The sequence below is a fragment of the Sorex fumeus genome, unplaced genomic scaffold, assembly GCF_029834395.1.
Source record: "Sorex fumeus unplaced genomic scaffold, SorFum_2.1 ptg000086l, whole genome shotgun sequence".
Lineage (NCBI taxonomy): Eukaryota > Metazoa > Chordata > Mammalia > Eulipotyphla > Soricidae > Sorex > Sorex fumeus.
The window spans coordinates 18,256,834-18,280,098 of NW_026606143.1; the positions used below are offsets into that span (position 1 = coordinate 18,256,834).

At 37.6% G+C, this 23,265-nt stretch overlaps 1 protein-coding gene across 1 annotated transcript in view; it reads left to right on the top strand.

The window, feature by feature from the left end:
- DMD (dystrophin) overlaps positions 1 to 23,265 on the top strand; it is a 2,292,284-nt gene that overhangs the window by 805,975 nt on the left and 1,463,044 nt on the right. The window contains exons 22-26 of the mRNA XM_056131284.1: positions 2,802 to 2,947; positions 5,615 to 5,827; positions 8,263 to 8,376; positions 9,754 to 9,909; positions 21,491 to 21,661. Of these exons, the coding sequence (XP_055987259.1) occupies positions 2,802 to 2,947; positions 5,615 to 5,827; positions 8,263 to 8,376; positions 9,754 to 9,909; positions 21,491 to 21,661 (800 nt within the window). The remainder of the gene's footprint in view (positions 1 to 2,801; positions 2,948 to 5,614; positions 5,828 to 8,262; positions 8,377 to 9,753; positions 9,910 to 21,490; positions 21,662 to 23,265) is intronic.

Genomic DNA, 23,265 nt, shown 5'->3' on the forward strand with positions numbered 1-23,265 from the left:
TCATTACTCTCTATGAGATCTTTACTTACCTTTGTTTTTAAATCATTGTATATTGTGGAAATAGATGTATGGAGTTAGTAGATAAAAGAAAAACATTATGTATTGAAAGAAAATCCTGAAGTTTAACATTCAAAAATTTTTAGAATAAAATTAAAAGTGATATGATGCAATAGCCACGGAGCAATAGCACAGAGATAGGGTGTTTGCCTTGCACGCAGCCAACATGGCCGGCCCGAGTTCGATTCCTTTGCCTCTGTCGGAGAGCCCGGCAAGCTGCCGAGAGTATCTCGCCCGCACGGCAGAGCCTGGCAAGCTCCCCGTGACGTATTCGATATGCCAAACACAGTAACAACAAAGTCTCCAATGGAGACGTTACTGGGCCCGCTCGAGCAAATCGATGATCAACGGGAGGGCCTTTTTACTTTTACTTTTACTTTATGATGCAATAAAGACTCTCAATATAAACTTGGGCCTATAAGCTCCCAAACAAATATGAGCATATTAAAACTATTTCAGCATGTATTTCTTTTTTTTAGCATGTATTTCTAACACACACTATAATGTGAGTTTTACATCTGAAAGTCCCAGTAAATGGCACACTCAATAATTTTCTATATTCTCTTGTAGTGTTGAAGGAATTAGAGCATAGGCATAACACTTATGTCCTATCTTGCGAATCTAATATCATTTAAATCATGTCATTTGATGTAATGAATAAAATTTAATATCTTGTAATGTGACTTCATCTAGGAAAATTTTCATCTATTATCTCTTCACCTCTGACTTACAATCCATTGTTTTCTCTACAGGATGATTTATATGAAACAATTTCTTTCTTTTTTTTTTTGCTATGCATTTTTGTGTCCATTCTTTTTTCTCCCCATATTGCATTCCAAAAATATATTTTATCCTCTATTTGGGTTTAGTAGTTCTATGTTTAGTTCTGTTTCATTTACTTGAATACCCATTCATCGCATCCTTACTTTCCACTCAGTACATGTGTCAGTGCTAGAATTTCTTTTTCTCTAATTAAAATTTGTTATGTCATTTTTATGATCTCTGTTCTCTGCCAAAATTTAAATCTTTTCATTAGTCTCCTTGACGATAGTAGTAGAAGATAGTATAGCTACTTCTGTTACATAAAATGTATATACATATAAATAATACCAGTATATCATTTATATGAAATATATAGTACATACATGTTGATATTATTTAAAATATTTAACTAGACATACATCTGTGCATCATGCATTCATCTGTTTTATGCATGCACATATATGATAAAATACATATGTATTTATGTATATTGCTTATATATAAATATAATTTTTTGGTAGTCATTTAGACTGTGAAACCAAATGAACCTAGTTTAAAGTCACTTATTAGACGTATGACTGTAGCACTGTAGCACTGTTCTCCCATTGTTCATCAATTTGCTGGAGTGGGCCCAGTAACGTCTCCATTGTGAGACTTGTTGTTACTGTGTTTGGCATATTGAATACGTCACGGGTAGAAATTCTTTTTTTTTATTTCAATTTTTTTTTTCATTTTGGGTTGGGTGCCATACCTCAATGCTCAGGGGTTACTTGCAGCTCTGCATCCAGGATTCACTCCTGACATTCTAAGGGGAGAATAAGGAGTACTGTGAATCAAACCTTGGTCAGCCATGTGCTAGACAAGTGCCTTACCCACTGTACTATCTTTATAGCACAAATTTGGCCTTATTCAAAGAGCCTGTTTTCACAACTGTTTTTGTGATTAAGAACCCATATTTCATAGGATTTTGAATATGTATCTATGATTTAAATATGTATCTATAATTAGTACCAGGAATTTTGCTCCATGACTTGGAGGCCAGCCACACGTGGTAGGGAAAAGGAAGCCCAGATAGAGAAGAGAGCACAAAATAAAGGGTGTTGTGAGGATCCTCCCAGGATGGGAGAAGAATGCTGAAAGTAGACTATAGACCAAAAATGATTGCCACTCAATGCCTCTCTTGCAAAACACAGTACCCAAAAGAAAAGAGAGAGAACAAGGGGGAATGCCCTGCCACAGAGTCAGAGGGGGGGATAGGGGAGATGGAGGGTGGGAGCGATGCTGGGACCCGTGGTGGTGGAGGATGGGCACTGGTGGAGGGATAGGTACTTGATCATTGTATAACTGAAACCCAAGCTCAAAAATTTATAAGTCTATAACTGTACCTCATGGTGTTTCACTAATAAAAAAAGAAAATAAATATGTATGTATTCTATATATATCTATAAATGTATAAAGATTTGAATGTGTATCTATATGTTTGTTATATATACATATATATTTAGAGTTTAGAACACACTAAGAACAGAATTTTTAGTTATATGAGAGGTGATATGATATACTTTAAAATACCCAGGGTTTTGTATAATGGTACTGTTTTCCCTGAAGCCAAATATAGAACTGAAGAGAATCAAATGTTGACTTTACTTAGATTTCTCAAAAAAACCCTGTGTTACCTTAGGCAAGTTACTCAGTCTTTTCATTCTTTACTATTTGAAATTGAATTTAGCGATGTAAATTCTGCAAGGCTAAGGTGGGGAGTCAATATATGTATATTTTCTGTCAAAATTGAATGCATGCAGTAGGGATTTATCTTTCGAATTAGAATCAGATTCTCATCTATATTTTTAGGTGTTTTCATTTTGTCAAATTGGTTGGAGTATGATTGAGTTTAACAAAACTTGGGAATAAACAGTGACATTCTAAGTGTTTAAGTGTTTAACTCTAACTCTCTTTGATTTTCTGCTCTTCCTTCGATAAAGTTTCCGATGCTTTGCCACCCATACGCTATCAGGAGACCATGAGCACCATCGTGACCTGGATCCAGCAATCAGAAACAAAACTCTCTATACCTCAGGTTACTGTGACTGAGTATGAAGTCATGGAGCAGAGGCTGGTGGAATTACAGGTCTGTGGTTATTTGATAGTTTTACAGAACAGAAGTCAGATTGCAGTTAATCACATTGGTAGAAACTAAAAATGTTAGCATTAAAATAGTCATGGAAAGTATGACAATTTTCCTGTTGAAAATTAAGAAACCCCAAAATGAAATATCTTATGCATCCATGACTTTTCTTCATAAGATAAAAATACTGTATTTGAAGATTATAAGGTCTATTTATGAAATTTATTTTCTAATTAAATATGCATTTGAGACACATTATTGTAAAAGTAATGGTATTGCTTCTCAGCATCGCCTTATGATTTATAACCTCTCTCATATTTCTAAACAGCAAGTCGTAAAACCAGCATAGTTGTAAATTAGTTATAATTTAAATGCTATTATTGTGATATTTTAATTAGTCATTTCAGTTCTAGTAACTACATTTTTAGCATCCTGATATGGAATATAAAATAACAATATGGAAAATAAACAAAATATTTGTAAGATATTTTAGAATATTTTCACACTAATTCAGAGAAGTGTGTATTATATATCCAATGACATTTTATTTTTAAGATATGAAAACACATTTTATTACATGATTTTGTATATTTACATTTCAATGATGAAGATAAAATGTTAAAGTTTTAGTTTCACTGTAATTTAAGTTTTGAGAGTTAATGCTCCTTTAAGTGGACTTTTAGAATTATTACTTCAAAGAAACCTTTTATAAATGTCCAATTTACATGGTATACCATGACATCAGACTGTTTTTTCTTTCAAGGCTTGGAATGATTATAAAATTTATCTTGAAAAATACATCTTAATTAAATAATATAGTTGAAAATATAAGATTGAAGAGGTACAGTAATTAGTGGAGTGGAGGAAGAACTGAATAGGTATGTGAAGTTGGATGGAAAGTATAATTTCATCAAAAAAGAAAGAGGCATTATTTATGTATATTGAGAAATTATACAGGCTAACAAATAGAAGGATGCAGTTAGAACTTTCTATCCAATGTTACACCAAAATCCAATGTTACACGAAATACCACCTAGAATTAAAGAATTTAAAGAAAGTAAGCATAAAATTTGTAGGAATTTTAAATAGCATTTCTTAAAACCATATGATGGGGAAATACAAAAATCAATGACTACAATCACAGACATTGTAAAACTACCGGAGACATTTTAAAAAATGAAGCCAAGGAAAACCACTAGTCTGAGTAAAGGGGAAAAGTCATTAATAAGCAGTCACCAAAAGAGACATAAACCACCAATAATAAGCAGTCACCAAAAGAGACATAAACCACCTTTATATCTAGGAAATATCATAACTTGAGTTAGGAAAGGCAAACTACTGATCCTAAACTGATATACCGTTTCTTACACACTAAATTATACAAACAAAACAAACAACACAGCCCAGCTCAAAGGATAAAATAAGTTCAGTTCTGGCCACTGTGAGCTGCAATATTACCACTGCAAATACCTATTGCATATAAATTGTACAGAGGAAAACTTACCAATACTTCATAAAACCATCCACAGTAATCCATTTAATTGTACAGATGGCTATTATTTCCACGATGTCTACATCTTATGTAAATAATTAGTATCAATAGAATAATTCTTAATAACTCATTGAGCAATTGGATAAATGCATTTGAAAAGTCATTAAAATTCGTGGTTTTGAAAAATAATCAATACAGGGAAAAGGCTCCCAATATAATTTCTAGTTCAAAACATGAATGCTGGATATTGTCTGACGAATCACTCAAAGGTAACATTTTAATATTTTTTTCAAAATATAAAACACAAAATAGGAGTAAGTTATCATGTAATCATAAGTTAAACTTTGGAACTATTTACGCTATGCTGTAGGTTATATTATAAAGAAGGATTAATATATTTGTACATTGATTATCAGATAGTTAAAAACAGGTTTATCTAAAATTATAATAGCAATGCAACATATTTTCATGTTTATTATGAACCTTGATAACAAAAAATAGCAAATTCTGAGGAGCAGAAACTTTGGGATAGGTATCCTTTGTAAAGAATGTCATAGGTTTCGGATTATAACTATTAGAACAGTTTTATATGTCATTTCAACTTTACCCTAGAATTTTAATGAAAATCACAAAACAAGTGATGTCTTTGGAAAAATATAAAATGGTAGTTAACTGAAATTAGTAGACCATTATTCTTGTAATTTAGTCATACTTGAGTTATCTAATTTTGCAGTATTATTTAATCACATTTTTATAGGAAGGTAAGAAAATTGTATAATCAAGTTAGACTCCTTTTAACTATATTATAAATACAGTTATTAATACACAGCTCTGCAATAAAATCGGATTGCTAAAATGGTGGTTCATTAAAATCTAGTTTGGAATATGTTTGACATTGTTCATGAAAATCAGCATACATTTTAAAACAATATGTTACTAACTAAATGTACCAATTACTCTGTTATAAAGTAGAATTTCAGTTACCATCAGTGATTTAATTTTTATCACTAGCTATTTGACAGCTGATAACATGCCACTTATTCCTCTAGATGTCTGAATAATGTAATTTTCATTTTAAGTAATTTTAATTTAACTAAAACTCATCAAGACAAATGCTCAATGAAACCCATTAGGATTCAGAGATGAACATAAATATCTTTACTTTTTTCACTTGTAAGGCTTTACAAAGCTCTCTCCAAGATCAACAGAGTAGCCTAAACTATCTCAGCACCACTGTGGAAGAGATGTCAAAGAAAGCACCCTCTAATATTAGCCGGAAATATCTGTCCGAATTTGAAGAGATCGAGGGCAGATGGAAGAAGCTGTCCTCCAAGCTGGCAGAAAATTGTCACAAGTTAGAGGACCATATGACTAAACTCCGAAAAATTCAGGTAATTCAAGACTTAACTTTTATATTCATTTCTTCCCATGTATTTCTTCATTTAAAGGCAAATAGACATTTAGCTCCTATAGTCCTTCACAGTCAGTAATCGTAGAAGACATACACATTTCATAAACAAAAATACTTTTCTTATTTCTCTTACTAAAGTGGCAAAGATTTCTTCTTCTTAGATTTTCCTTTCAAGTAATTTGATTATTTCATTGAATTTTATAGACTTTTAGCCTTTTTTTATCAGGATAATTTTCAAAGACTGGCTTTGGGGGTATAGGGGGGTAGTACATTTACCTCGCATGCGGCCACCCTGGATTTGGTCCCTGGCATTCCATATGGTCCCCGGTGCAGATCCAGGAGTTACCCCTGAGCATCACCTGGTGTGGCCCCCAAAACAAAGCTAGTCTTTATATCTTTCCTTTCATCCAGTGGTCATTTCAAATAGTTATTGTTTCCTTAAAAAAATAGAGGAAAAAAACTATGTCATGATTACTACATGACATCATCAGCATATTTTACTTAAAATGTATAAGTCTGACTCTGTCTGGCAAATCACCTTCTTTTGCTTAATTTTAATAGCGCCAACATGTTGATAATCATCCAATCTGAATAAACAACAACTATTTTATTTCGCTCATTAAAACGTAAAACCCCTTTGTGGAGTTACATTCCAAATTCTCTGGTTTTTCTTATTCTATTTTGTAAGGCTTTTAGACCACTTCTGTTGATGTTCAGAGCTAACTTCTGACTTTATGCTCAGGGGTCACTCCTGGTGGTGGTCTTTGTACCACATGCAGTGCCAAGGATCAAATCCAAGTTAGAACCTGCAAGTCAATTGCCTTTAACCCCTTTACTATCTCTCCTTCCCTACCCTGCTCCATTAGAACAGAAACTATCTCTCCCTTTTTATGATCATCTGAATCAGTTCTACTTGATAACCCATATTCCCCAAACATTTCATAATCCAGTGACCACACCCATATTCTGGGAGGCCCGGGGTGACTTCTGGTATTTCTGGGACTGAGTAGTGTGGGACTGATGATTTCATGCTCAGGCCCAGTGCTGCGGGGTCAGGCCCAAGAGTGCATGGGAACTCGCTGGCCCTCCTGGGTGCAGTGACTCGGAGGTTGAGGACTTTGAGGCAATGGATTACAAATGTGCTAAACCTCTACCTCATGTACAAGCTCCATAGCCCTAAAATTATTTTGAAATCATTTTTCAAAATAGCATTTGTTGCTACAACCTCATGTAATTATTACTAATCTTACTGAAATGAAAACTTTTTTTTTCTTGATTTTTTTGGGGGGTCACACCCAGCAATCTTAAGGGATTATTCCTAGTTCTGCACTCAGGAATTACTCCTGACGGTGCTCCAGGGACCATATAGGATGTTCAGAATTGAACCCGGGTCTGCCGCATGCAAGGCAAATACCCTACGTGCTGTACTATCGCTCCAGCACCAAAGTGAAAACTTTCTATATAGCACGATTTCCATAGAAATTAAAGTAAGAAGGGAAGGCAGAAAATTATAGTGGATAGGGCACTTTTCTTCTATGTGGCTGACTGGAGTTCTATCCCTGGCACCCCTGGGATTCTTCTCAGTCTGTCAGGCATGATCTCTCAGTGTAGAACCAGGGCTGACTCCTGAGTACTGCCACATATGGCCCACACCCCAAAGAAATTTAATGTATAACGGAGAAAGCACCACATCTGGGCATCCCAGTTGAACTGTATGGAGATAAATAAGTTTCAAAATAATATATTGGAAAAGTAGCTTCCCACCCAATAAAAGGCAGCAACAACAACACAAAGAGGAAATCTGTGGAAGAATATTGGATGGTAATGGACTATGTATAAATGCTAAGCATGGCATTTAATTTTTGCCTGATCAGTATTTCAGCCTCCTCAGACAAGGAAGAAATTAAAAACCAAAGTTGTGTCTTTAATGATAGCAGAATATTGGCCCAAAAATTCCCAACTGGAGAGACTATTTAAACTGTCATCTCTGGAAAACAATTTGTGGAAGTTCAGGTTTAGGGAGGCTATAAAGATACCATTACATTGAGTTTATTGTTCATAGTTTGTTTTATGTACTGTTAGGGCACATTGTTCGTATTATCATGAGTTATTTTGTAACTTAAAATTTCTCCAGAGGGGGATGTGATTTAATGTTCTCCAGAGTAACTTCATAAAACTGCATTTGGTAGTAATATTTTATTTTTAACAATAGCAGACTTCATACACCAACGCTCATACAGATGGCTGTAAAAATACAGTTTTAGTAAAAATATTCTTTTCCTGAAGAGCTTCTTAGAGCAATCTTTCAAACACGGGCATTGTTCCGGGGCTAATGTTCAGATACGCCGCTGTGATGAGTTGTGTTAAGAGAAATAAGCATCCCAATAATGCTTTCAAATTGGTCTCTGATTTCAGCATCACATAACAACCCTGAAGAAATGGATGGCTGAAGTTGATGTTTTCCTGAAGGAAGAATGGCCTGCAGTTGGGGATCCAGAAATTCTTAAAAAGCAACTGAAGCAGTGCAGGGTAAGTTTCCTTTTTTGGATGGATATACCTGTGTGACGCAGTCTGTCACGAGCAAAATATAATTTGGATGGAACTGTTGTTTGCCAGTGGGATCATTTTGCCCATTCCTGTCCAGGACACAGCGATGTCAGGAAACATTTTTGTGGCTTGTAATTTGGCCAGTGCTGCTGGCGTCTATGGGTCAAGGCCAAGGAAGCTTTTAAACATTCTACACTACCCAGATCAGCCCTTACCAGAAAGCATTACCCAGTCCACATGACTGCAACTGCCAAGGTTGAGGAACTGAGTTAAATAGATAAGAAACACATACAACATTTTGGAGTCTCAACCTTTGTTTTATAAGTTCATTTTAATATTAAAAACAGTTTGATTGAAAGATAAATCTTGTGAGCTCTTTGTTGCCTCGATGATGGATTATTAGTCATACTTTGGTCCTTTCTCAGTATCTATCGCAAAATAATCATAATATTCAATATGATTCTCAAATTCATGTCATGCAATAGAAAGTATCTTCTTTGAGGTACTGGGAGATAGTACAGTGGTTAGGATGCATACTTAACATGCTTTTGACTGGAGGGAGTTCATTCCTGGTACTTTATGGTCCCTGCAACATTGCCAGGGGCAGGCCTGGAGGCCCCTGAGCACTGATGGATATGGTCCTGGGTACTCACATTCCTGCCAGGGATAGCTTGGGTATCCCCAGAATCTAAGGGTCAGGCCTGAGTAACATTGTATCCTTAGGTTCTTGCATTGAACCACTGGACTAGTTGGCTAAACATTGCTGGTAAGGTCTCTGCCCGCCCCCTTGAGTCATTTCGTGGTGGCCCCACCCCCAAAATGAATCTTTTTTGTGATTGCAAGCTAAAAATCAATCATATAATTTTAGTTAAAACTCTTCATACTGTAAGCAATTGTAATATATTTGTTTGAAATCCATTTTTTTAAAAAAATGGGAATGTATAAACCCATGATTTTCACATTTTTTTCTATCACGAAGTACTTATTTTATATCCAGTCTAAGTAGAATTCAGGTAATTCCTGACTTTCTTCATGCCATGAAAATCCTCTTATCAGGGTTGGCAGAAAGCTCAGAGATGTGATCTGCATCTTTGTGTACGAGACCCTTCAGTTCCATTCCAGACCCTGCTTGGCACCCTATACACAGCTGATAGTAGCCCCTATTAAAGAAAACCAACAATAATGGCCCATGTTTCTGTTCAAGGATGATTGATATATTTATATTTAATTTCAGATATCAAGGAAAAAAATTGTCGTGTAATGTTACTTAATGTAATGCCAACATATGTTTTGCTGTAGCATTTCCTACATGTTGTGATCATTTTTTTAATGCTAACTTAATTTGAATTATTTCCTTAGCTTCTTGTCAGTGATATTCAGACAATCCAGCCTAGTCTAAACAGTGTCAACGAAGGTGGGCAGAAGATAAAGAGTGATGCAGAGCCAGAGTTTGCTGCTAAACTTGAGCTGGAACTCAAAGAGCTTAATAGTCAGTGGGACCACATGTGCCAGCAGGTATGTACCGCTACCCTCCTGGTGGATTAATTCTATTTTCTGAATTCTCCCTTCATCCTTCCCCTTTTCTGAATCTCATCTCTGCAGCTGGAGAGACAGCTCAAAGTGACATAGCACAGGCCTACCCAGTGTGGGACTTATATTGGATCCTTGACCCCTCATGCTGCATCCCAGCATTTGGGCATTGCCTTGGTGGTCCATTGAGAACTGTTGAGGATGGATTCCTTCAAAAATATTTTGGGGGTCACTCTTGGCAGTGCTCAGGGGTTACTCCTGTCTCTACACTCAGGAATCACTCCTGGTAGTCCTGTGAAGCTATGGGGGTGCCAGGATTCAAATCCCTATCAGCTGCATGCAAGACAAGTATGCTACCTGCTTTACTATCACTCTAGCCCTCCAAAATTTTTATGTTTATGTTTTAAAGCAAGGTTCATTCAAAATGATTTTTTGACTAGCATGTAAAAATTTTTTTATGGTTGGTATTTTAACTACTGCACATTCATTCACAGGGACCTGAAAATGATCTTCTGCAATATAATGTCCATCCTAAAATATGATATGTTTAGATATTATTTTCCTTGAATATCTTCTTCAGTGCATAAATTTAGAGCAGGGATTGAATGAGAGAAAGATACTTTACATTTGTATACTTTGTAGAGATATAAAATTATATATGTGTCTACATATTCAAGATGCATAATTTTCATATCTGATAAGATGCATGCAGGTGGCTTCTTCAGTACACTTATCTCAAGAAATGAATTAATAATAAAAACTAGAAAAGCCCATTGGAAAAGGAGCAAAATAACTCCGCATACACAACAGTGTTTCTTGTTTTGTTACTGCAGCATATTGTGTATGTAGTTCTTTAATTTCAAGATTAAAGTATGGAAAAGCAAATATTTTAGACACAAACAGCATATATCAAATACTTCTTTCAAAAGGTGAGATTGTGACCTGAAGCGATAATTATTTCTCTTAACACCAATACCTTTTCTAAAATTAATGAGATGTTTCCTTTTATGTGTATTTGAGGCCGGCAGTCTTTGATTATTTGAAAGTAACCTTTTAAAGTTGAAAAAAATCATGCCAAAAGGCAAAAACCAAATTTGAAAAAGAAAAGAATTTATGAAGGTAAAAGCCAAGGCAAGTCACCTAGCTAATACTGTCACTGACTAATACTCAATACTTCTATTAACTCCCCATAGATGAGCTGGCCTGGGGGCAGCTAGTCTATATTCTTCTGGAACTTACCAACTCCAGCGGGGTTGTTCAGGGAAAATGACTGTGTAAACCATGGATTTCCCTTCTGATGTTTTCCAAGAAGGATTATATGAAAGACATTAGCCTGCTTTGTGTTTTCAGTGGACAAATAGAAAGAAAGCACCAGTTTAATCAGAGCAAGGGGAGAAACAATGGTATGGAATGTATGAAGCCCAAGTGATTACTGAAACCTCTTGGTTTTACATGTTTATTAGTTGTAAATGTTAAAGTGTGCCTATTCTTAAAATGTCTTTGTTTGATACTTTCTGTCTGCCATAAAATATGCCAGGGATTTGTTATTCAAGAGAAGCATTGTAAACATACTTGCCTCGTGCAGTAGAAAAATCCACAACTCCTAGTCGAGCTCTCATCTCATTCTAACATTGCACTGCTTTCCCTTGTAATAGTATCACCCAGCTCATGCATGCTTGACTGTTTCACCAAATGATTGAGGTTTTGAAAGGAAGGAATTGAGCTTGTGCCTTAAAAGCAGCGGAGCCCAACTTGGACTAGGGGATCAATTATGGGCTCCATTTTTGGTAGAATGGAAGATTAACACACAGTTCTGCATTTTATAACTGGCTGCTTAGAGGATGCTGCTGTGTTTTAGTTGCTTGGGTTAAAGGTTACCCCCCATTTGTCTTTAGAAGCTAGATTTTGGAAAAAACAAATAGGACCAGCATTATCTAAAAACCTGATAGGTTTGACGATCATTTGAGATCCCATGATCTAACTTTATATGAATAGCGTCATTGATACTATTTCAAATTATTTAAATTTTTATACAAATAAAGATAATGGAGATTCTAGCTAGTTCTTTTTTCCAAATTTTTATTAGTGATAGTGAAACACCATGAGGTACAGTTGTATATTTACAAATTTTTGTGCTTGGGTTTCAATTATACAATGATCAAATGGCCATCTCTCCACCAGTGCCCATTTTCTACCACCACAGGTTGCCTCTGTGGCAGGGTATTTCCTTTAGTTCTCTCTCTCCTTTTGGGTGTTGTGGTTTGCAAAAGAGGCAATGAGTGGCAATCATGTTTGGTCTATAGTCTAATTTCAGCATGCTTCTCCCATCCTGGGAAGATCCTCCCAACACCCTTTATTTGGTATTCCCTTCTCTATCAGAGCTGCCTTTTCACCTAGCATGTATGGCTGGCCTCCAAGCCATGGAATAAACCCTCCTGGTACTGATCTCGGCCACTCTTGGGTATTAGTCTCCTATGTTGTTACTTTATGTTCCCCAGATGAATGCAATCTTTCTATGTCTATCCCTCTCTTTCTGACTCATTTCGCTTAGCATGATACTTTCCATGTAGTACCACTTGTATGTAAATTTCATGACTTCCTCTTTTATAACAGATTCTAGCTAGTTCTTAAAAACAAAAAAATCATTTTTAGGATAAACCATAAACTAAAGGATCATACTCCAAGGAAGGAAGGTAGGGAAGGAAAAGAAAGGGAAGTAAGGCTATTTATAAGCATACACACTTTGTTATCTTGTTATAGATGTATTAAAGTAGTTAATCATATATTATAAATACACTATTGTAAAAGGGATTTCCATTTTCATATTATTAATATATTGATGTCAGTATATTATTTTGAAATATTTGGCATCAGTTAAACATAGGGAATGAAAAATATTATCCCTATTGAAACTAGACTTTGGTAGAGAAAATGAAAAGTAAATCAGTTAACATTACACAAATGCCTAATGTTAATGTCAGCCAGTGTATGAAGTACACAGAATGCTCTGGATAAGAACAGCAGGAGCAGGGAACCTGCCTTTTAATTGGTTTGTCATTAAAGTCTTTTCTGAAGAGATGGGATGTCAAATCAATGATTTTTTATTATGAGATGGATCTGACACACTTGGATGAATGGAAATTCAGAGGCAGGAGCAGAGTGAGCCCATTTGAGGAACTTCAGGGAAGCTGCTATAACCAGGTGTATGGAAACAGATTATCAGGGCTAGGAATTCAGTTCCAGGGATAAACTGTGTCCATGAGTCACAGCAGGACCTTAGTTTTGGTGCAGGATAAACTGGGAAAATGTTAGACCTGTAGGAGTGATCTGGTTGTTTTAAAGTGCTGTGTGCAGGGTCCAGAATGGTCGTGAAGCAGGTAGGACATTTGCTTTGCACCTAGTCAACCCAGGTGTGAGTTTTCACAATAACACAATAAAGAAGAAAAAGGAAAGGAAAGTTGTGGTGGTGGGCCCACACGCAGGTAGGATACGGCAGTGGCATTTGGTGGCCTAGAGCCCCCTCTCCAGGCTCTTCTGGATGACGGGCAAAGGATAGGCAGCGGGACTCCCTGGCTTCGTCTGATCTCCTCTCCCTTTATGTTTTTTGGGCCATAGTCCCTGTCATCAGAGTTCCATCATCCAAATCTCCTCGCAGACCTCAAAGTCTCCAAAGTCTCAGTCCCCGCCCCCCATCGTCTTCAATGTCTTGACGTCAACCTTCTTGTCTTCAATATCTATTCCTCAGTGTCTAGTTTTCATCTCCTACCCAGGGTCTAGTTCCAGAGTCTCATCCTCTGCATCTTCCACAATTCTCTCGTCAGCAACTCTCCTACACATCTTACAACCAATCTTAGTTCAAGTCTTCAATATCTTGTTGTCTCAATCTCTCTCTGGTCTTCTCTATTCTTTCTCTTTGTTTCAGTATTTAGTCTCTCCTCAAGTCTTACTCCATTGTCTCCAGTCTTCAGTCTCCCCCAGTAACCACTTACAGCACAGTTATATAGGAATCATGTAGGGTGGGAATACAATGGGGTTGAACATTAACAAATCAACAAAGAGAGGTAAAGGTCACTTCTTCTCATGGACAAAATCTCATCTAAGGAGACTACTCTAGATTACTAGGAGTTCTGCCCAAGGGCAGTATTCCATCCATGGTGTATTGCTTTCTCCTCAGATGGTAATCCACAGTCATGGTGAATTTACTGCTTATAATATTTCTAGCAATGCCATTTTGTATGAGAACAGTAAGAGATTACTAAGCCCAAAGTTTGCCTTTTCCTGGGTACATATTCGAGACCATAGTCCTCAGGCCAGGTTAGTCTTCCCTAACCCCAGCAGGGTCCTTATTCAGCTACCTATTTTTTGTGTGTGTCATGATGGAGTTTGTTCATGACCGTGCTCTACTTTCAGTTAAGTATTATGCACTTGGCCTGGCCCATTTCGATGCCAGGGTAACTCACAGCTTGCCCTGGGTCTGTCAGTCTCTCGTCGGGACCTTGCTCTTTAGTGCTGGAACCTAATGGCAACTGAGGCTTAAGTCAAGTAAATATGGATGCCCAGGAGTAAATATCATTTTGGAGTCAATTAACTCCCATGTTACATAGCATAGCATCAATTGTCTTACTGTGTCTGTACAAAAAGGACATTATTATATAAACCATAAAAATGACATAAAGGAAAGAGAAAAGCAATTTAGGATTATTAGTGCTTGGGGGAATTGGGTGTGCCTCAGTTGCACTGTTGTGGAAATGGCTCAATAAACTTAAACTCCCTTCAAGAGCAGCAAGGACAACCCAGTGTTATCAAACAACCAGGTTCAACCCCAGGCATTGCATATGGTCCCCTGTGCCCCACCAGGAGTGATCCTTGAGTACAGAGTCAGAAGTAAGCCCTGAGAACTGCCAGTTGTGATCCCCAAACCAAAAGCAATGAAAATGAATAATTTTCTTAAAAAGTGATACGTGCTCCTGTTCTGTCTCAAGAAGATTCCAGGAGTTCAACTTAAAGGCCTAGAATGTGCAGTCATGCAGCTGGAAATAATACTAGCAAGAACAGGGGGAGTATTCTTAGAGATTGATAAATAATGCAGAAATTGTAAAGCTGCATGCCTCTGCAGTGTTCTATTTGTTTAGTTATCCAGTTCTTCCCAATATTTTTCAGGCATTTGCACAAAAGTAGAGATGGTTTCTATCTTGTTACTTGAGTGTATTACTGCTTACTCTCTATTTTACTGTATTCTCCCGCTTAATAGTAGGAACAGATGTGTTTTCCTTGGCCAACTGGGGCAGGATACTTTTCTGTCCAGGCTTTGTTGCAGCTTCTTTCTCCATGGCCAGTCTTCTGCAAGCTTTTGGTTTCACTGTGTCAGAATTACATAGCAGTATTGTGTTTTTCTTGATTCTCTCCAGCAACTAGATTGAGACTCCTTGATGTATTTTTGATCAAGGCTTCCACAGTACCATCCACCGTGGTAGTTTTTCTCAACTGAACAAGGCTCTTTTTTTTCCTTCATTTTTCTCAGAATCTGATAGAAATGGCAGTGCTGGTTAAAGACATTGACTTGTGGAAAAATCCAGACGGAGGATTACGAGACAGGAAACCAAGTCTATTTAGAGTTTAGTATTTTGAATGGCCAGGTTAGTACAGGCACCTTTAAATAGAAAAGGAAAAGCCTTCTGCAGGAGTGAAGGGTAGCACAAAATAAACTAGCTTAGTGATGGAACACTACTATTTTGTCCATTTCCTTTAGAGAAGTAGACAGGCATGCATCAGAAACTCAGGTGGGATAGTTCAGCTGGACTTCTGTACTATGTAAACAGCAGTAAAGGGAATATTTGTACAAGATAACTCATATCTCATTATGAGACCATTTCTCCAGATACCTTTTCTAGAAAATGCATGGTCAGCTTGTTTCAGGTATAAATTCGGAGTGAGGAAGCATTTCTTGTGACTGGAGAGGTAAATATTGTGTCAGACGCACAGGAATTCTGGAGGAACCAGACTGTCTGGGTATGTTCTTGCCCCTGTTATGATTATCTGCGTGAGGGTCCTGGAAAAGTTGTTTCTGCTCTCTGTGCTATGGCTGCCCCATTTTTTCCAATGTGTCTTCATGCCTGCCTCAGAAGACTTTCATAATAACCAAATGATCTGACCTGTGTTATTTACAGTCTGGTACCTGGCACAAGGGGACCCATGGCGGAGGTGACACTGATACACTGATACATCTGAATCATTCTGTCTATAGAGTTTCTAAATAATATCCAATTCCATATTTCAATGATGAGTGCTTTGACATTTTAAGGACAGTTACTGAGAAACACTGGTCTAGAACTCAGGTAGATGTCCACTAACAACTTGCAGTTCATTATTTTCTACCTTTGTGGGCCAGTCTGCTCAGTGGACTGCTCCATGGCATTCCTCAACATTTTAGCATGGCATTCCCTGCTGGCCTTGCCATAATTCTTGGAGATTTCAGGCTTCCGTGTTCTGAGCTTTCGGTTCCTTTCATGTCTCTTGCAAGGATTTTGACTTCAACTCCTCCTCAGCCACCCTTTTCTAGTGACACAATTTAAACATTGTTAGTCAAGTCAATTTCTCCACATGTCCTCCTTTAACCCCTGCATGCTGGGCCCACCAACATCTTCTCCAGCTCACTTTTTTTTCTGTTTTATATATTTTTCTTTTATTTATTTTTGAGGGGGAAAAGCACTATTTTATTATATCCACAAACTATAGTTTCCCATGATATCTAGCTTGATGCCCTTCTCTTTCCAGCTCGTGCATGAATCTAGAGTCTTATATTGCCTCTGTACTGTGCTCAACTAAGTGACTAAATAAGGCAGGGGAAGAGTTTAAAGTTATATAAATGACAATCAGGATAACTACAATTATAGCAAATTGAAAAGTAACAAAGGCCAATGAACCCACTGACACAGAGTAAAGCAAGGCGACATTATCAAGTAGGGAATGGCCATTCTTTCCTTCTATTTATTTGTTTTTAAATGAATTACCCTGAGGTACAGTTACAGACTTACAAACTTTCGTGCTTACCTTTCAGTCATACAATGATTGAGTACCCATCCCTCCACCAGTACCCATTCTCCATCACCAATGATCCCAGTATCCCTCCCACCACCCCACCCCACCTCTATGGCAGGGCATTCCCTTTTGCTCTCTCTCTTCTTTTGGGTATTATGGTTTGCAATATAGGTATTGAGTGGCCATCGTGTTTGGTCTACAGTCTTCTTTCAGCTTGCATCTCCCATCCAGAGTGGGCCCTCTAAGCACCCTTTACTTAGTGGTCCCTTCTCTATCTGAGCTGCCTTTTTTCCCAGCACGTGAGGCCAGCTTCCAAGTCGTGAAACAATCCTCCTGGTACTTATCTCGACTATTCTTGGGTGTAAGTCTCCCGTTCTGTTACTTTATATTCCATAAATGAGTGCAGTCCTTTTATGCCCGTCCCTCTCTTTCTGACTCATTTCATTTAACATGAATCTTTCCATGTTGCTCCACTTATATGTAAATTTCATGACTTCATCTTTTCTAACAGCTGTATAGTATTCCCTTGTGTAGATGTACCAAAGTTTCTTTAACCAGTCATCTATTCTGAGCACTAACTCACTTTTTTAAAATTTTTGTATTTATTTATTTTTTAATAGTGAGGCACCATGAGGTACAGTTGTAGACTTATACATTTTCGTGCTTGGGTTTCGATTATACAATGATCAAACACCCATCCCTCCACCAGTGCGCATTTCACACCACCTCGGATCCCAGCATCCCCTCCCCCCCCCCCCAGCCCCTATCCCACCCTGCCTCTGTGGCAGGGCATTTCCCTCTCTCTCCTTTTGGGTGCCATGGTCGGCAAAAGAGGCATTGAGTGGCAATCATGCTTGGTCGACAGTCTACCCTCAGCATGCTCTCCCATCATGGGCGGATCCTTCCAACACCCTTTATTTGGTGTTCCCTTCTCTTTCTGAGCTCCACCTTCCCCTAACATGTGTGGTTTTCCTCCGGGTCATTGAGTAAAATTCCTGGTACTAATCTCTGCCATACTTGGGTGTTATTTTCCTATTTTGTTACTTTATGTTCCCCAGATGAATGCAATCTTTCTATGTCTATCCCTTTCTTTCTGAGTCATTTTGCTTACTAACTCACTTTTTTGTATTTTTTAATCTAAAATGTTTATTCTAAGTAACTGGAACTACAATAAATGGACTGTTCAAAGTTACATTTTTAGTCAGTTGATGTGCTTCCTAGGAAACATTGTGTTTTTATTTGACAGATGTTTTATTTTAGTTAACTATCATATACACAGTTACAAAGTTGTTGGTAATTGAGTTCCAATCATACAATGTTCCAACACCCATCCCTTTACCAGTGCACACTTCCCCACACCATTGTCCCCAGTTTCCCTCCCACCACCATAGCTTGGCTCTGGCAGACACTTCTTTCTCTCTCTTATTTTACTTGTTTTTCCTTTTAGGCACTGTGGTTTGCATTACTGTTACTGAAATGGTATCATGTATCTCATCTTACTTCCTTTCAGCACTGAGTTCTTTCTTGTCCAGAGTGATGTTTTCTAACTATCATTGTCATCCTGTCACGGTCACGGTCCTCCCGTTGTTCATCAATTTGCTCAAGCGGGCCCAGTAACGTCTCCATCATGAGACTTGCTGGCATATCAAATACGTCACGGGTAGCTTGCCAGGCTCTGCCGTGCGGGCGAGATACTCTCAGTAGCTTGCCGGGCTCTCCGAGAGCGGTGGAGGAATCGAACTCGGGTCAGCCATGCTGGCCACTTGTAAGGCAAACGCCCTACCACTGTGCTATTGCTCTAGCCCTTCATTGTCATCATGGTCCCTTTTTTTTTGTTCTAACTTCACTCTTCTTCCACTTTGTGGCAAGATTCCAACCAAGGACCAGTCTCCCTCTCCTTTGTTTCTACTGTCTTTGCATATATTCACATACTATTTTAATATCCCACAAATGAGTGCACTCTCTCTGTTTCTCCCCATCCAACTCCAGTTCATTTTTTCTGATGAGCCGCCCACCCCAATTTGTCCATCCCAATTGGATACTGAAACCATTTGAATCATGTGATTCATTTGAACCATTTGAATCCCACGTTTCTTCTCACTTTGTTTGCCACTTTTCCCTTAGGAAAACTTTTAGGTCCAATTTATTTATTTTATTTTATATTTTATTGGTTTGGGTACTGCTCAGGGATTACTCCTGACAGTTCACTCAGGAAGTCCTCCTGGCAGGGCTTAGGGGCCCATAAGGAATGCCAGGGATTGAACCCAGTTGGCTACATGCACTAGCAACTGTACTCTCTCTTTCTCTAGCCCCCCAGGGTTGATTTTAACTGCATTGCTGTATTCGCTCTCAACTCCTCTGTCCTGTTCTCTCTTCCTGCATCAAGTCCCCTTAACAGCACCCTAATTTTGGTGACATTTACATCTTGTTGCTGTGCCTTTGTCAGGGAGGCTGAACCTGGCAGGGGGAACATCCCTATCATGTTCCCTATTCCCCCACTTTAAAATCATAACCACAAACCTTAAGTAGCCTTCTTGTTTCTGCCTAGGCATCTTGCTACATTTTTCAAAGTCAGGACTGGTAGGAAGATGGTCAATAGAAAGTGAGGTTGGTGCTAAATATTAGATTTGCCTATTCCTGAGGCAGAAACATGAACATTTACTTTGATCTGTGAACTGGCAGCATTGTCGTCTATTGAAGCAGGTGGGAGATGGGCAGTTTAAGGCTAGATTCTTGGTATGACAAGAGTGACAAATGGTATTTGTATTAAAATGATCATTTTAACCCAACCTTTTCAAAGAAAGTCATCTAAAAATTGAGACCACAAAAGAATGTTCTTTCTCACTGACCATAGAGATAGGATGAGTAAATGACCTGGAAAATCATCTGATCCAGTTCTTTTTTTTAATCAAAGCACCATGAGCTACACAGTTACAGAGCTTTTCATGATTGATTTTCAGTCATGCAATGTTCCAACACCTGTCCCTTCACCAGTATACATTTCCAAACACCAATGTCCCCCATCCTAATTTTCCTCCCTCCAATCTCCCCCACCCCACCTGCCTCTATGGTAGGTACTCCTCTCTCTCTCTCTCTCTCTCTCTCTCTCTCTCTCTCTCTCTTACCATATTGGGGATTATAGTTTGTAATACAGGTACTGAAAAGTTACCATTTGTGACTTTACCTCCTTTCAGCTCTTAGTTCTTGTCCAGAGTGATCATTTCCAACTATCCTTGGCATAGTGGTTCCTTCTCTATTGTTTCTGCCCTCCCCCGCTCACCACTTGATGGTTAAGAATTCATAAATCTTATTGTGAACAATTAGTATTTCAGGGCATGAAGTAATAATACAGCAGGTAGTGTGTAGAAAATCTGTCTTTAATCCCCAGCAACGCATATGGTACTTCATTCAAGCCCGCCAGGAGTGATCCCTGAGTGCAGAGTCAGAAGTATACTCTGAGCACGGCAGAGTGTGGCTCAAAAACTTAAAAAACAAAGTTAGTTTAGATATGTTTGAGGCTTCAAATAGCCCAAGACCACTGTTTCTTTACCCATTGCTGTGCAACTTGCTTTTTAAACTTAAAATTACATATTGAACAACTTTTTGCTTCAGTACATATGTGTGTATCACAATTTATTTTAATCAGTCATTCGTGAAAGTACATTTGGGTTCATTTCCAATATGCTCTTGCTTTCAAAGCTGAACTGAATAGTTCACATACAACTTTGTATACTTTGTTTTGTGTGGTTCATTTTGAAAATTGGAATGAACACTCAAATTTATGAATGTTACAGGTTATAATTCATTTTCCATTTATTGTCTAAAAATCTTACACTATGCTGGATGTTTCAAACAATTGCTCCAAATTGGAAATTGTATTGTTTTTCTGCTAGTATCACATATGAAAAGGTTCATTATTTTTTCATTTTTAAAATATACTCTACAGGGCATATGTGTTTTGTGTGTGAGCTTATGCGTATGCATATATATGTGTGTGTGTATATATATACATATATACAGAGAGAGCACTGAAGATTTAGGTTTTGATTGTAGAAATGCATGACCATGTCCCTTATTTTTTCTGATCTTTTACTTTTGGCATATTATAGTAAGTTACTACAATGTTTGAAATTGTATAACAGTATCTAAGAGCTCTAAGAATTATTACTTCTGTATATGCCAATAAATTTACTTTTCCCATTGAAACATATAATGAAAGCAGTTTGTTTTTCCTCTGTTCTCAATTCACAGAAAAAAGCATTGCCATACACAACAGCTAAATTATAGTTATAGGGGAATTTGTTGATTTTATTAAGAACACCAAGCAAATGGCTTTATTTCATTTTCACAATTGTGTGAAATTAAGTGCATCCAATCATGATGAGTTATTTTTCTCATTCCCATAAGCTTATAACTTCTTGCTTTGTTTTGGATAAACTTTCTATTAATTATAGGCTGCTTAGTAGTCATTTAATGATGTTTTATGACTCAATATTCATTCTTTGCTTGTTGTTTTATTTCATGGAAGGTTTATGCCAGAAAAGAAGCCTTAAAGGGAGGTTTGGACAAAACTGTAAGCCTTCAGAAAGATTTATCAGAGATGCATGAATGGATGACACAAGCTGAAGAAGAGTACTTGGAGAGAGATTTTGAATATAAAACGCCAGAGGAATTACAAAAAGCAGTTGATGAGATGAAGGTAAAATAAACCAAGTAAAAAATAAAAAATAAGGGGACAGCAGGAATAGTGCAGGGGTTAGGGCACTTGCCTTGCATGTGGCTTACTCGGGTTCAATCCCAGCATCGCTATATGGTCCCCAAGCACCACCAGGAATGTTCCCCTAATGCTGAACCAGGAGTAAGTCCCAAACATTGTCAGTGTTGTGGGGTTATGATCAAAAGAACACCAGAGACCAAAACCAACAACAAAAAAGAATTTGAAGGAGTTTTTACTGTCACCAACTGGGAGGCTCTCCTGCTAGGTGTGAGTGGCAGCCTCCCAACAGAAGCTCTGGCTGTTGAAACCTAATAGGAAAAAACTCATCCTGGGACCCTGAGCACTTTGTTAGCACCTGGAAAACTTGTTTTGCCCACCAGGGTCCACATCCTGGCGCCCAGCAAATTCACACAACCTCAGCACAGCAAGCTTTGTTACAGAAGCGAGAAAAAGTGGTTATAGCAGGAGTCCATGAAGCAAACAATCCATCATCTTTAGCCATATCCCTTTAGGACCCTAGACCATTGTTCCTGTTTGCAATCCATGGATTGCTTTTGAGTCCTTGTGTGAAGTTCAGTGTACTTGTGTAATGATATAGTTCAATCAGCCAAAAAATAAACTAAAAAACTAAACTTCTTGTTCCTTCCTTTCAGCCTCTCCTTTACATTAGGTGTGGCCCAGAAGCCAAAGAAAAGGGGAAAAAGAGAAAAATATGCAACAGTACTTGAAATCATGATCTATACAATCTGTTCTTTTTTTGGCTTCATAGTTGCAGTAGATTTTGAATTAACTTTACCTTTAGCTTGATATCTACTGTAGGAAATTCGTAAAGTTTTCATCCACTTAAATAAATTGTGTTCACTGTATAAATATTGATAATCCTATTGAAACATAATACCCCTTGAATTATACTACTGTACTAGCAGATTGGGGTTAGGTAATCACATTAGATTTTCCTAGCTGATGAAAATTCAAATGGAAGCAATGTTAAAGTATTACTGTTGAAAGTGACAGCTGAGAATTTCATTATCAGTCCATATTTGTTTGGTGCTTAAGGGCATGTTTAAGAATGTAGAAGAAGCATGTTATGTTAACTGATGCCCTTTACTGTGGGTTAAAAGAACTGACTTCTTGAGAAAGAAGAGGGAAACTGCATAATTGACTTTAAGAGCAAGGAAACTGGTCTGATGCATGAATCCACCTATCTTCAAGCTTGATTACAGGAAGGCAGTAATAGTACAGTTGTTATCATGCATAATAGTAGCAATGCAGTGTGGTCTACAGTTGCTGTTCTGTGTAAGTTTCTCTTTAACAGAGATGGCCAAGGGCATAGGGCAGAATAGTACATCAGCTTCACATGATACCAGCAGCTTCTTTCTTTCAATGATGTAGTGTCAGTTACTGAAAACAATTTTCTATGATCAAAATATGGTGACGGATAGAGCACTATGAAGACTTTAATATGTTAATTCTGATTTGACTTTATTAATGACTGTTGGATTGATTTAAGTCTTCATCTCTCTGAATCATTTGTAAGTGAATTCAACTCTGGATTCAGAGATAATTTCAAACCTAATTCTATAAAA